Raw genomic sequence first — 14,732 nt, 5'->3', positions numbered from 1 at the left:
AATGTGAGATGTTTATTCTCTTCGTGTCCTTATGTTCCAATCTCCTTAGGAAGCAAACACAGAGCATCTGTGGGTAAATGTGTCAGCTAGTGTGTGTGTTATCAAGCTTACGGTAGATCTCCAGCACAACGGAGGCCTCCTCAGTGTGACCACTGACATCGATGGCCTGGCAGCGGTAGATACCCGCATCTTCGATGATGGCATTATAAATAACGAGCTTGGATCTGGATGCTTCTGTGTGGAGCGCCATTCGCTTAGAGGCCACGATGCGCTCGCCCTGGGGGTTATACCACTCCAACTTGACCGGCTCGCCGATAGCTAGGAGCAGAGAGAGAAGGAGATATATCAAATAAACTGATTACAAGGAGTGTATTTTACTCCGTTAGACCGGCAAAGTAAAGATTATGTCACAACAGCATAATGTTTACATTCATTCGTTGAGAAAGAGCAGTTTTCATGATTACTCACATTCACACATGAGATCTATAAAGAGGGCAGTTTTAAGTGCATACTTTGCACCTTCTTGACCTTCAGCAGCTTTATGTATTTCAAAATGAATCCAATGAGAAGAAGCTGCAACAGTTTCAGCAGTTTAAAGCCTCAAGATTGCTTGTGAAAATATACCAGATTGCCTTTGAGTACCATTTACTTGGCATGGCTATACCGGAAGACCTGTAGCAGATAACTAAGTTTGCTCACAACTGTGTCCCCACCCACTCTGTAAAAACAAGCTTTTACAGAGTGAAACTTTTACAACTGAAGCATCCACAAACCGAAAATGGAGTAGTCCAGGTAGCTCCACAGCAACTAACATTAAAGTTAACTTGAATTTTACAGTTATGTTGAAATAAAAATCAACTAATTATTTTAATTGAAAACATGAAGGCTGCAAGCTGCTTCAGACCTGCTTAAAAATGTTTTCTGGAAACTAGTCATTATTATCAGAGTTCAAAAATATCAAAGCATCAAAACAACAAAGTGGTCCAATTATTGTACGTATTTTCAGCTGATTCATAAAATGTGATTCAGCCTCTCCAGTACAATTTTCATATTTTTGTAGGTTTCTTTTAACTGGACAAAATGATCAATTAGTATGGGTGCAAAGTAATTGCCATTATGCTGTAGGGCACATCTTAAGCTTGCTTTTGACCTGTCAATGAACAGCCCATTGTACCCAAAAGACATTCAGCATCAAAACAATAGTCAAAGGCATCAACCATTTCAAAGACTTTTCACATGATGCCTACAAAAAGAAAATCTGGTTGCTAGGAAGAGGTTTTCCTCACTGAGCCTAGACTGAAGCAACTCAACTGCTTCGTTTGGCAGATCCAAAACTCATTCTTGGTTATTTAACCCTGGGTAAATGAATAACTAGGGGAGAGATGAGCTATTAGAAGATGGATCTTCAAAGTCCTCATCATTAGAACGGTGTGCATCTGGAGACAAAATATAATAAGACGCTTCTCTCTCATCAAATAAGCCAACAGAAATATTTCTGTTGGTATTTCTATTGGTTTTCATCATCTAAATGTGAACAGGTCTGATTGTGATGGCAGGTTAGCGTAACTAAGTAACTGTCGTCACCCCCCAACTGGTCACAGGAGATGTATGGCCCCTCCCTGAGCCTGGCTCTGCCATAGGTTTCTTCCTGTTAAAAGGCATTTTTTCCTTCCCACTGTCGCCAAGTGCTAACTAATAGAGGGCAGTTTGATTGTTGGGGTTTTCTTTGTATTGTTGTAGCATCTTTACCTTACGATATAAAGTGCCTTGAGGCAACTACTAATGTGATTTCATTCTGCATAAGTAAAATTGAATTTAGTTGACAGATGATTTGGTTTTTGAACTGTATCCAGAAATACTGATTTAACCAAAGTATCACAGTGATTCTGTGGCTCCATCCATGCCACCAAAACCCAAAGCTCTTTGTCTTCCTATAGTCCACACTCGGTTTTCGACACAACCTGGCAAACTGAAAGTGCCCATGACTTGTCTTGGTTGCCATTTTTATGCTAAAATAAGCACACCTTTTTTTTCCACAGAATCTGCGACGGTTTCATCCTGTTTGGATGTAGTGAAACATCCACAAATATAGCACAAGAAAACTTGTGAAAAAACATGATGCAATGAGCAAACATGAGGAAAAATGAACATTACTTTTTGAAATCATTAAAGAACAAGTGTTAGGTTTCATATAGTAAAAATGACGCAGGGGGTCAAAATCCCAATTGAATACCCTTTATTTCATTAGATATTACATGTGAGTACTTTCTTGGTACTGTTTGGTTTGCTCTGCAGAGCTGAGGACCATCTACTGTCGTTGCTGGAACTAGTTTAGCGAACAGACGGGCTGAAATTACATGATTATGTCATAATCTTGGATTTACATAGCTAATAACTCTGTACAGGAACAGGGACATATGCAGTCCATAAATTCCACTCTTGTTCCTGTGTTTATGCACAGCACTCCTACGATTGCAAACACGGATAGATTCTTAAACATGGGTGCAAGCAGTAGGCCTGCTGAAAAGCTAACCTGAATTCTGATTAAAATGGCGCCCATATGTACCTTGTGAAACATGAACTCATCTGGCTACTGTAGGAGATGATAGAACCATCTGCCCGCAGCAGGTGCTGCTTGCCTGTAAATTCTGCAAATAAAAGTGTCAGTGTGGAGGGCCATTACTTGGCCCATCAATCAGGCAGAGACTGGAACAAGAGAGGATACAGACAGAGGCTTGTCCAGTTAGGAAACAAAAGATAGAGGAAGAATAGAAATGGCAGACACTGTTATATCATATCATAATAGAAAAATGGCAGTATGACCCCTCAGAAAGAGGGAGTAGAAAGCAGACAGTCAGAATTCCCTTTCCCCCCCTCTCTGCTACTGTCTGTAAGATGCCCTTGAGCAAAGCTTTTATCATTCAGGTGCACAGCAGCCTGCATCAGAGGCCTGCAATGGCTCAGCTCACAACAGGCAGGAGTAACTGTGAGGGGATGGCTTCAGGTATGACTGGATTTTTGCTAGGGAAATATGCGGATTATAAAAAGAGCATAGAGCTTAGATAAAAATCTATTTTAATGGCTCACAAACACAAGAAGGTACATGATAACAAAGTTCCCTCTTGATATCCATGCTTCCAAAACGCCGGCTCCAGCTTACATACCCCAACTCCGATCATCATCACATGTTTCCAACAACCATCAGCGTTGCGTGCTTGGCGTGTGCTGCTCATTAGTTTCAAAGCCAACAAATCTGATGAGGCAATCAAACACGAGTGTTGCTCAAATCACATTACAGCACCAAGCGTCCCGGGCTTTCCGACCGGAGGCTTGTGGGGAGCAGATAAGCGTCTAGCACCCCGCGGCCGTCTCTTTATACCTGTTAGTATCCCAACGTTATCAGCACTTTCCATTTTACAGTCTGTTGACAGCAGAGACAGTTAAATATGCTCACACTGATGCAGCTAGTGTGGTGACAGGCCATTTGCTTCACAGATGATCTGAGAAGACAGGAGTGCAGAGCGTGATGCCCTGTTTTTCACGCTCAGCCCTGCCTCCCCTCTGTGCGTCTTTACAACTGCATGAATAGCTTGTGGAAATTTTCTGTCGAACAGCTCTGAAAATCTGCATAATCTCTGGTGTTATTACTGATTTCTGCTGGAAGACAATGACCGTCTCTTCTAAATGTTGTGCGGTAAGACAATGATCACTTTTTCTAACCGAAACGTCTACTGCGGCACTGTGATTGAATGACAGCTTAATCCTGAAAATCACAAAGAAGTGACCCTTCAGATGGAACCGGGACAAGCGGAAAGCTTTGTGTCCTCCTTGGCAGTGAGAGAGCAGCTGAAAGAAATACCGAAGCAATCTCCTCAGCTCCTGCACAGGGTAGATTATTGATTAAGGAGGCCTCTTGGTGCCAAAATTAGCTGAGCACAAGCCTAAACACTCTCAGATTCCCACAGCACCTGGCATTGGGGTCTTGGTAGAAATTGATTTAGGTCTCCAGGGAAGTAGATAGCAGCAGAGTAAAAGGCTGACCAGGGAAAGAATCTCACCGGTCAGCGTGTTTATGTGTGCCGCTTGGTATCAAAATGATTGGTTATATATCTATCTCTGTCTACTCTGTAATGTCTAGCCACTGGGAAAATGCAGGTCTACTGGGACGAGGGATGTGGCCCTCCCTGCTTTGGTTATCTGAAGAAAACATGGAGAAACACATTAGCTGCTGGATCTCGGCAGGCTACCGAGGTTGCTTTTGTAGCTGTCTCCTGTCTTCTGCAGCAGCCAACACTTGTTCTGGCTCTCTGCCACTTCAGTCACATGGGAGGTTAAACACACACCTAAACACCCATTTATCCACCTCCTTTATCCACCACGGAACACCGCCTTTGCCTCCGCGAACACATCGGACTACAAACACGCACATTACCAACTCCGGAAGACGATCAAAGCAGCCAAACGTGAGTACAGGGACAGGGTGGAGCAACAGTTTGACAACCCTCGGAGTATGTGGCAGGGACTAAACACGATCACAGACTTTAGAGGGAAAACCAGCACACCGCAGACCACGGCCTCTCTGTGTGAGGATCTAAACGTATTCTACGCTAGATTCGACACAGCGAACACCATGAGACCGGACAGTGTGCGCACCGCGGATGACGTCAGTGCGCACACTGTGTCTGAGGAGGATGTGCGGAAGTGCTTCAGGAAGGTGAACGCACGCAAAGCTACTGGTCCGGACGGGATTCCCGGCCGCGTCCTCAGGTCATGCGCGGCTCAGCTGGCTGGAGTGTTCACGCACATCTTCAACCTTTCCCTCTCTCTGTCTGTAGCCCCAGCCTGCTTCAAAATGGCCACCGTCGTCCCTGTACCCAAATCCTCCACCATCTCCTCATTGAACGACTGGCGACCTGTAGCCCTGACCCCCATCGTAAGCAAATGCTTCGAGAAGCTGGTCAGGGACTTCATCTGCTCTGCACTACCCGACTCACTGGACCCTCTACAGTTTGCATACCGCCACAACAGGTCCACTGATGATGCCATAGCCCTGACACTACACACTGCCCTGTCACACCTGGAGAAGAGAGACACGTATGTGAGGATGCTGTTTGTAGATTACAACTCAGCATTCAATTCCATCGTTCCCTCGAAGCTGGACAGGAAACTGCAGGATCTAGGACTGAGCAGCTCCCTCTGCAGCTGGATCCTTAGCTTCCTGTCTGACAGACGCCAGGTGGTCAGACTGGGCAGCATCACCTCATCCCCCATCACACTGAACACTGGTGCTCCACAGGGGTGTGTACTGAGCCCTCTCCTGTACTCACTCTACACCTACGACTGCACAGCCACTAACAGCTCCAACATCATTGTGAAGTTTGCGGACGACACTACAGTGGTGGGTCTTATCACCAACGGTGATGAGACGGCTTACAGGGAGGAGGTCAGCGCCCTGACCCACTGGTGTCAAGACAACCATCTCACCCTCAACGTCGCAAAGACAAAGGAGTTGATAGTGGACTTCCGGAGGTGCAGAGAAGTACACACCCCCATCACCATCAACGGCGCTGCTGTGGAGAGAGTGAGCAGCTTCCGGTTCCTTGGTGTACATCTGGCTGAGGATCTTACGTGGTCAGTACACACAAACAAAACAGTGAAGAAGGCGCAGCAGCGCCTCTTCTTTCTCAGGAGACTGAAAAGATTCGGCATGAGCCCCCGCATCCTCAGGACCTTCTATCACTGTGCCATTGAGAGCATCCTCACTGGATGCATCACCACCTGGTATGGCAACAGCACCGCCTACAACTGCAAAGCTCTCCAGCGAGTAGTGCGGTGCTCTGAACGGATAATTGGAGGTGAGCTTCCCTCCCTCCAAGACATCTACAGGAAGCGCTGCCTGAGGAAAGCGGGGAGGATCATCAAGGACTCCAGTCACCCCAGCCATAAACTGTTCAGACTGCTTCCATCAGGAAGGAGGTTCTGCAGCATCCGGTCCCGTACCAGCAGACTGAGAGACAGCTTTTTCCATCAGGCCATCAGACTGCTGAACACGTCATAGACACCTCAGCTTCACTACTGGAACTTCAACATTATGCACTCCACACTGTATATAAATGCCACTTGTTTTGCACATATTCAACTCTGTATATTTTATATATTTTATTATTATTATTATTATTATTATTTTTTTTTTTTTTTTTTTTTTTACTATTTAATTTGTAAAAATGTGTATACACACACACACACACACACACACACACACACACACACACACACACACACACACACGTAGGAAAATATTTAGTATACACATCCAGAAATGCATACACTATTATATATTGTACATATATTTATTAGTTTCAGGTTGGCCATTCTTGTATTTTGCTCGTTTGTGTTGTTGTGTTTGCACATCTCTGTTGCTTGTGGGGCTCGCACACAAGAATTTCACTCGCATGTGCTGTGCCAGTGTGCCTGCACATGTGATGTGACAATAAAAGTGATTTGATTTGATTTGATTTGATTTATTTGTCACGCCACGAGTCCAGGTTAATTTCAAATAAGAAGAAAAGAGCTGCAGTAGGTGTCGTTATTGCTGTTTGTTTTCCAACTGTAAAAAAACCCCAAACTGGTTACAATATTGAATACTAATAAAGTCATAATTGTTTTTAATGACACTTAAAATAGTTTGGAAAGTCTTGCTGACATGATTGTGCTAGTGTCTTCAAATAACAGGCAATAATTTCCCAAGTTTTAAGAAATTTACATCTTCCTGAATGGACATTAATGAGACAAAATGTTTAATTGACATTTAGGCACCTCTCATATCTTTTGCTTGAAAAATGAGAAATCTGTGAAGCAATCTATTGAAACCTGACAAAACTACATGGAAATAAAGTGTATAACTTCTCTTTAAGTAGTCGTCAGGAATAGTTCTCCAGTCTTCTTGAAGGGTAATCAAAGCTGCCTTTTGTTCTGTTCTCTGTCAACATGATCCCACACTGCTTCAGTAATGTTGAGGTCCGGACTCTGGGGAGGCCAATCCATGACTGATGGTGTTCCACTTCGTGTTTTTTCTATACAGGTATGCTTTTACTGCATTGGCAGTGGGTTTGGGATCATTGTCGTGCGAAAAAAATAGATACTTTTCATCTGCTGTAGATAGTTTATTTTGTTTAGGGCTGGCACTTTTCAGGTTTCGTCTAATAGCTCTTTGCTGGTGCAGGAAGTATTTGCACCAGCAAATGCAAATAAAAGATATATTTAAGGGCCTGTCAAACTGTGTTAGCGCTGGCATTTTGAATACATTCAAATAAAGTCAACTCAAGAAACTGGAATAAATTATCTGTTTTAGTGACAGGCTGCTAGATACAAAACTAGTTCTTTCCAAGTTGTCTGTTATGTGTAGACACAACACTGTTTCATTCCTTGAGTTAGTTTTTGGATGCTTAAATGAGATGAGATGAGAGATGAGATAGCCTTTATTTGTCAGTTGCAGGTCTTTTGCCCACAACCGAGATGACAGACTGTACATACAATACACAAACATCACATTGGGGAGACAGGTCAGGCTAGGTAGCGAGGAAAAAAAACATCGAAATGTGTAACACAGAAGGATAATACAGGAATGCACAGATATCAACACACCATAGCACAATAAACACAGACAGCAACATGGGAAAGAGTTCCAGTGTGTACATCTGATCTGGGACTGCTACAATCTTTCGACTGCGCCTCCAACTGACCCGATGTCCACATCATAGGGGAGGTAAGCATTGGAGGTGGCTTCTGGGGTAGGGAGGGTGATGCGTCAGTGAGTGCTTATCAGTATCAGTATATGTATATGTGTGTGTGTCCATAGTTCAGCTGAGACAGTGTCCTTCGCCCTGCTAAGTAAACAGTCTTCCAGCCAACCCAGGTGGCCTTGAATGGGAAGAAACAGACTAAACACAGTTGTTATCAGGGTGTTTTGTTCAGCTCCGGCCTTGCAGCTGGCGCCAAAGGGGTATGCGCATAAGTGATGGTATTTTTTACTTTAGTGCGAACAGCTCATATGAATTTCAAAGCAGTTCTACAGTCCAACACTGGTCTCTCAATCTCCCGTTGGAGAGCCGCGAGCTTCGCCATACTTGCGTTCTGTGATGTTGTCATTTCTTGTGCTCAAGGAGCCAATTTCTGAGAACTCACGGCAGTGTGCCTCCCCGAGATATTATCCAATTTGCGCCCAGAGAGATGTTATTCCAGGCTAGCCCTTCCGAGATGTATCCAGTCTGCAGTCAGAGATCTTATTCTGAGTATTCACAGCAGCCGTAGCCTCTCCAAGATCTTATCCGTGCTGACTCGAGCCCATTTTGAGAAACTCACGCTTCTCCCATCGTTCCAATCCCAGCGGGCAGCCTTGTGGGGGTTTGAACAGCCGGTTCCGCTTTCTTAATTCTTCGATAAGTCAGGGCCAAGCCAGCTCCGATCAGCCAGAACCCTGTTACCATGGTTCCGAATAGGTAGATATCTTCAGCACTCAGGCTCACCCAAGCACAAACTTCTCGTTGAGAAAGGGGGTGTCAAATGACTCATAAGTTTGTTAAGTCGCTTAACAAACTGGCCTCAAAATAAGTAAGGAGTAAAGAACCAACGTCCAAAGGAAAGTTGTCAATGACTTCCGAAAAACCTGAAGAACTATTGCTCAATACCACTTAAAAAAAAAATGGCTCCTTCGAATCAAGATATAAACAAATCAAGGGTGACTCAAGATTCATTCTTACAGTACTGTAAGAATCATGAAGGTATGTTATGAAGGCTGTTAATGTTTATTGATTGACTGGAGGTACACTACTTACAGCAACTACTGGTCACTATGCAGTGTTTAAAGATGGCTGTTGTAGTGTAAAGTCTAGCAAAAATATATAATTTGAGCTACCAATGCCATACGCCACCTGGTGTGTACCTGTGAGCACTGGCAAAAATGATGGTATTTGACTTCATGGCAACAGTTTCAGAGACCAGTGAGATGATGAAAGATCATCTATTACGTTTGAAGTTTGCACAGCAGGTCCATGGGAGGTTAGCATTTTATCTTCTGCTGTCATAGCTACTAAATAAATAGCAGAAATACATAATCAACCAGGTTAATGCACTTGACTAGTCAGTGGCACTTCTTCAAAGACTGAAGTCCACCTATTTCTTGACAAAAAGGTCCAACGTTTTGCAGTGGGCTCCTTTGCAACTCTCCCTCAGAGCCTCATTGAAATGAATAAAGGGGCTGAATTTTTTTATTTAATGGCATGAACGCAGCTTTATGCTGTGAACCCAATACTGACACTGGGAGTCATTTCAGTTTGCATTTTCTGCATCATATCCCTGGTAAAGTACCGTAAAAGTACTGGACACAAAATATTTTACTTTTAAAGAGATAAAATAAACTATTCTGAATATTTTAAAAGGAAAGTTTAATTATGGTTTGTAGATACTGTGTTAGTAATGTTTTTAATGTAGCATGCATTTTTTCCAAACCATTTCCTCAAAATGTATAATTACCATCCAAACAAATCTTCCCATTTGGTAATAATCCTTGGCTTTCTCACCTTATTGTCTTGCCAGTTTTCTCCAGTTCAGCAAAAAAACTCACGCTTCCTGTTTTCACGGGTTCGGGACTGCATTAGCAAAAAAACAGCCCATTAAAGTGACAATGGGCTAGCAATAATTAAATGAGGGAGTTTTTGGTGGGTGTTGTTTTTGTTTTTAAAGGTAAATGCAATTAGCACTGTCAGTTGGCAACAATACTATTTGTACCTGGGATGAATATTCAGTGTGGCTATTTGCACCCATGTATAGCACAGTGTACAAAGCACGACAGACACAAGCATCTACCATAGCCAGCAATGCCATTTTCATCCACACACACATTGCCAGAATGGCTTTCCAAAATATGGATAATGTTGTGAAAGGATTTATTTTAGTCCAAACTATTTCTACAAGAATCATTCATATCTCTCAGTCTTCAGTCATTCATGTTTTGTTTTGCTTTTCCTGACCTGTGAGATCTTCAGGTCTTCGCTGTCTCCCGTCATCTCATGGTCTCAAATAAAAACTCCACTGAATGTCATCTTTATGGAGTAAGTTTATTGAAAGAAAATGTGCTTAATTTATTCTTTTGTGTATTAATAAGAGCTAATTCTGCCTCTCATATTCTCTTTTTAAAGCAAAGGTCACTGAATAGATAGGACTTCATTTACTCTCAAGTCAATGGTCTATGTTTTAGAAGAGTTTGGTGAAAATGCCAGTGCATTAATGATCTATGTGATAATTAGCTGTAATAGAAATACTACGAAGGTCAAAGTTCACAGATCTAGTCATTCTTGACCTTTGTACCAACAGTCTACCTGACTTATAAAGTTTGTGGATATAACAATTAAAATTCCTCACAAAGTTGAAACAACTTAAAACTTTTCTGTTCGGTTAACGATTCAAACAGTTATAATTGTACATGGCTTAGAAGTTAAGAGTAAATACTGCTTTCTTAATTATGATTTTTGAGTAAATGTTTTTTTCCGAGCTCCGCATGTGGACGTCATGACGTCATGACGTCTTCTCTCTAACCTGAACGACGTTGACAGAAAATTCTGTTCAATATGGCTGCCCTTCTCGAGCGACTGGAGAACACATTTGGAGAAACTTGTAAGTAAAACGGAACCTTCGTTATGTTTATTTTTTCCGTAAAAAAGCAAGTATATTAATATGTTGCAGCCAATAACTTGTTTTCGAATGCGCTGTTGTGTTAAAAAGCACAGACCCAGGTGGTGAATAGTTGTTCGCGGTTGTTCGCGCTCTTTTTCAAACATAGATTATGTCGTCAGTTTTACAGTTTTAACCGATTAAAACACAGTTTTACGAAGAATCACACATAAAGAAAGGGTCTTAGTGATATTTTAACGACCCCTTGCCAACGCAAGAAAGTTGGCGTTTTTACAACAGCAGCCTCATTGTTCGGCAGGTTTTGTTTTTTTTTTTCTTCTCATTAGCATCATTCAAAAGTGACTTAGCTAGCAGTGGCAACTTCTATCTAAAACAATTGAAATATAGCAAGGTGTTGTATATTTAGTGTGCTGATAAGGTTTTCAATATTTTTATTTTTTCTTCCAAGGCTGAAGGCCAAAGACAAAAAGACAGAAGAAAAAAAATTCAGACTGCAATTAATTTCAGGTGGAGACAGTAAACACAGGTGAGTTGAAAGATCTATTGAAGAAACCATTCATTAAGTCCCTTAAGGTGAAGATTTCATATATTGATAATGATAAAATTAACACAAATTAAAAGTTTCACTGATAAACACACAATTTTTCCTTGCTTTGAACCCCATGTTCTATATAGATCACAGCTCTGATCTGGAGAACACTATTTTAAAATACTGTGTAGGGTTTTTGTCAAATGATTAAGAAACATACTCTCTGTCACAAGAGACAGAAAGGTTGTATCTTAAAAGAAAAGTCTCCAAAATTTAGTAGAGTCTGATGTCATGCAGTTTCATAAACATGTATTCTCCCCAAAGAATGACACCTGAAAACTTTGCGTTAAATGAACTTTTCTTTTCCCTTTTTAGGAGGCGCCTGATATCAACGTGAAACGCACTGCAGTACTTCGTGCCCTTCCTGTATACCTGCGGGAGGAGGACCCAGAATTCTTTTAGACATGTAATGTAAGTGTATTTTTGCATTACTTAAATTCTGCCAGTAAGATAAAATGCTATGGATTTTTTTAAATACAATTTAATACCCTAGCAGCTACCAAATTGTACAAACAAAATACCCTCTCTGTAGAAAACCCACACACACACAGGTCAGGAGCAGGGCACAGGCGTATCACAGCACTATGGCTATGCTGCAGGTGGCCCAAAAACCAGGCTGAAATCAAGATTTAGTTTCTTTTTGAGATAAAGTCATGAAATAAAAAATTACTTTTTTTTTTAGAAAAATAATAAAAATACAAATTATGTAATGCAAGAAGCTAACACGTTAATGTACATTTTTCAAAAAAAGTAGAGTACCCTAACTCGTTACAAAGTAACCTACTACACTGCTGAATGTTTTGCTAGATTACAGGTCATGCTTGTCACATTCTCTCAAACCAACCTTACTTATTTAATTGGGGCGATCGTGGCTCAAGAGTTGGGAGTTCGCCTTGTAATCAGAAGGTTGCCGGTTCGAGCCCTGGCTCCGACAGTCTCGGTCGTTGTGTCCTTGGGCAAGACACTTCACCCGTTGCCTACTGGTGGTGGTCAGAGGGCCCGGTGGCGCCAGTGTCCGGCAGCCTCGCCTCTGTCAGTGCGCCCCAGGGTGGCTGTGGCTACAATGTAGCTGCCATCACCAGTGTGTGAATGGGTGTGAATGTCTGGATGACTGAATGTGTAAAGCGCTATACAAATACAGGCCATTTACCATTGATACTGTGTCTATTCCAGGCGGACGCATTGGATGAGTCGACCCTCATTGACACTCCAGTTGCCCTTCTCACAGTGGTTACCGACGGCGCTTCCCAGTCCAGTCCATTTTACTTCCTCAAGCATGGCTGTTTTGGTGAAAGGCGACTAGGTGATGCGTGATATTCCCAGATTTGCAAATGCATTTGCTTTATTGTTTGGCTTGATCTATGCTCTGCATTTAGACTACCCCAGGAAGCTGGTTCACACATTTGCCTTAGTCCAAAATATCTTCATGGGGCTTGATGACGGCAAACCCCTGAAACCCCTGCCTACATGCTCTTAAGGAATATAAGGCAATGTTTGTTAGGACACGCACTCTGTTACTGAGCACTTTGTTTGAAGCACTTTAAGCACTTTAAGTTTACTACAGGCTTTGGGTGGATTTAACTCCATCAGTTTACCTAATTTTCCTATACTTGACTGCCTTATCTGGTTATTTGGAAGCTGATCGTCTTTGTACCCATTTTAAAAAATTGTTTTTCATTTCTATTTAAAAAAAAGTGATTAGTATTTGACTTTTTGTTTTGCATTTTTGTGTATTTTGAGAAAGATGCAATTAGGACTGATGTCGTCCTTTGTGAGTTTATAAAAAGATAAATGTTCTACACAGAATTTATAATGCTCACTTTATGGTGCCGATGTCCATGTTAGTTGTTTTATAAAAACATTTGTGATGTTTTTAAATTTTCATGAAAAAATGTTAAATAAACAAAATGTAAAGTAACTGAATTTCCGTACTTTTTTTTTTTTTAGTAGTCTACACTCACAACATAAATATCTTTTAATTAATAATCAGATAATTTGAGTTTAGGTTGTAATATAATTGCATTGTGTTGCATCAAAATAATAAACTACAAGAAACACAAAAATATTGAAATTAAAGTATACAGTCTTTGAGTAAAGCTCAATTAATAAAATATAAAATATAATTTAAAATTTTTAGGTTAACAATAAATACAAATTTTGAGTACCCCATACTTAGAAGATATGAGTTTTTGTACTTAAATCTTTTGAGGTAATCAGTTTCCACAAAAGTTTTAAGTTCAGTCAACTTGTTCGGGTTTACAGTGTATAATCCTAGTCAACTTTAACCTGGGCCATAAATATCCTCACAATAAGTGTCTAAATTGGACTTTGAGCATTGATAAATGGATGGTTAACCCTTTGTGAATATTTCATAGAGCAGGGAGAGTGCATTCCAACACTCATTTTGGTTTATTGGAGAAAACCCTCAACTATCGCACAAAATCATAACCTGTTTTACATAAGACATGAAAACATATTAGTCATACTGCTTTAAATATAATTAAAGAAATGTTGGGATTTATTATTGAATGATGTATAAACCTTACAGCTGTTGAACACTGTCCTCATTGCTATAGCATAAAAATCCTCACATCTACAATAGCTTATGTTAGCCGCTCCCTTATTAACAAAGGATCAGCACAGCAGGGTCTTCATATTTGATCTTGCAAATATGTTGGATCTTTAGTTTCGAATGCCAAACCTGATGGAACAAACAAACTCTTCTTTGGGTGTACCAGAAATGGCTCTTTCACATATAAAGTGAAATGCACAAGATTTACTACAAGGTTGGGTGCATGGCCAAACATTTTTGTCACACTAGCCAATTCTGATATATGTGCACAATCTGCACCTGCGTCCTGTAATTCTTCATTTTTTAGTTGTGCAAATGTACAGCAGTTGTGAGTGCTCCCCAGACGGCACACTTGGACTGCACTTCCTTTGGTCTATGCAGTAAAAAAGCATTCATGCGTGCCACAGACCATAGGGAATAATGGGTTTCAGAGCACAGCAGTGCCAGAGTAGCAATGCATCTGAAAGAGGCTTTATGGTTTTTTACTGTTTCATTGTTTCAAGATCGCCCCCGTGACCCTTCAAAGACCAGCAGGTCTCTGCCTCAGTGGGAACTTGGGCAAATGTAGTGGGGACAAAGAAAGTTCTCAAGGCAGTGCCGAGGTTTTCCGCTGTGCCATAACAAACACACACAGACACTGCATCTACAGTTTCACAGTTTCCCTGAAGGAGTGCCTAAAACCACAATTATCTAAAATAGATAACCCTAACCCTAGGTATGGAGCAAACTTGAGTCAGGTTTGCTCCAGATCTTTTGACTCTGTCAACAAGTTATCCAAAACTTAGCTGATGAGCTTTATCGGGTAGGTGGGAATGTGGTGGGATCAGACATTACTGTAGCCAGCAGCAACACCATAGCGGTGTCCCAATTCCTAGACCGCAT

The 14,732-nt window shown here is 41.4% G+C and overlaps 1 protein-coding gene and 1 long non-coding RNA gene across 2 annotated transcripts in view; one reads left to right on the top strand and one right to left on the bottom strand.

The window, feature by feature from the left end:
• The window catches only part of ncam2a (neural cell adhesion molecule 2a), a 460,352-nt gene that overhangs the window by 134,915 nt on the left and 310,705 nt on the right, over positions 1-14,732 (bottom strand). Inside the window, exon 3 of the mRNA XM_085347241.1 lies at positions 112-318. Within this exon, the coding sequence (XP_085203367.1) occupies positions 112-318 (207 nt within the window). The remainder of the gene's footprint in view (positions 1-111; positions 319-14,732) is intronic.
• LOC146608505 (uncharacterized) lies at positions 11,185-12,924 on the top strand. The gene is made up of 3 exons (XR_014905147.1): positions 11,185-11,215; positions 11,594-11,689; positions 12,452-12,924. It is a non-coding gene; the product is annotated as an uncharacterized LOC146608505 (long non-coding RNA).

Source organism: Diplotaxodon limnothrissa, linkage group LG23, assembly GCF_057381915.1.
Source record: "Diplotaxodon limnothrissa isolate DT_005_m linkage group LG23, D_limnothrissa_male_GT1.1, whole genome shotgun sequence".
In the NCBI taxonomy this organism is placed as follows: domain Eukaryota; kingdom Metazoa; phylum Chordata; class Actinopteri; order Cichliformes; family Cichlidae; genus Diplotaxodon; species Diplotaxodon limnothrissa.
Note: the sequence above shows the minus strand (reverse complement) of the source record. Positions and strands in the feature narration are given on the sequence as shown.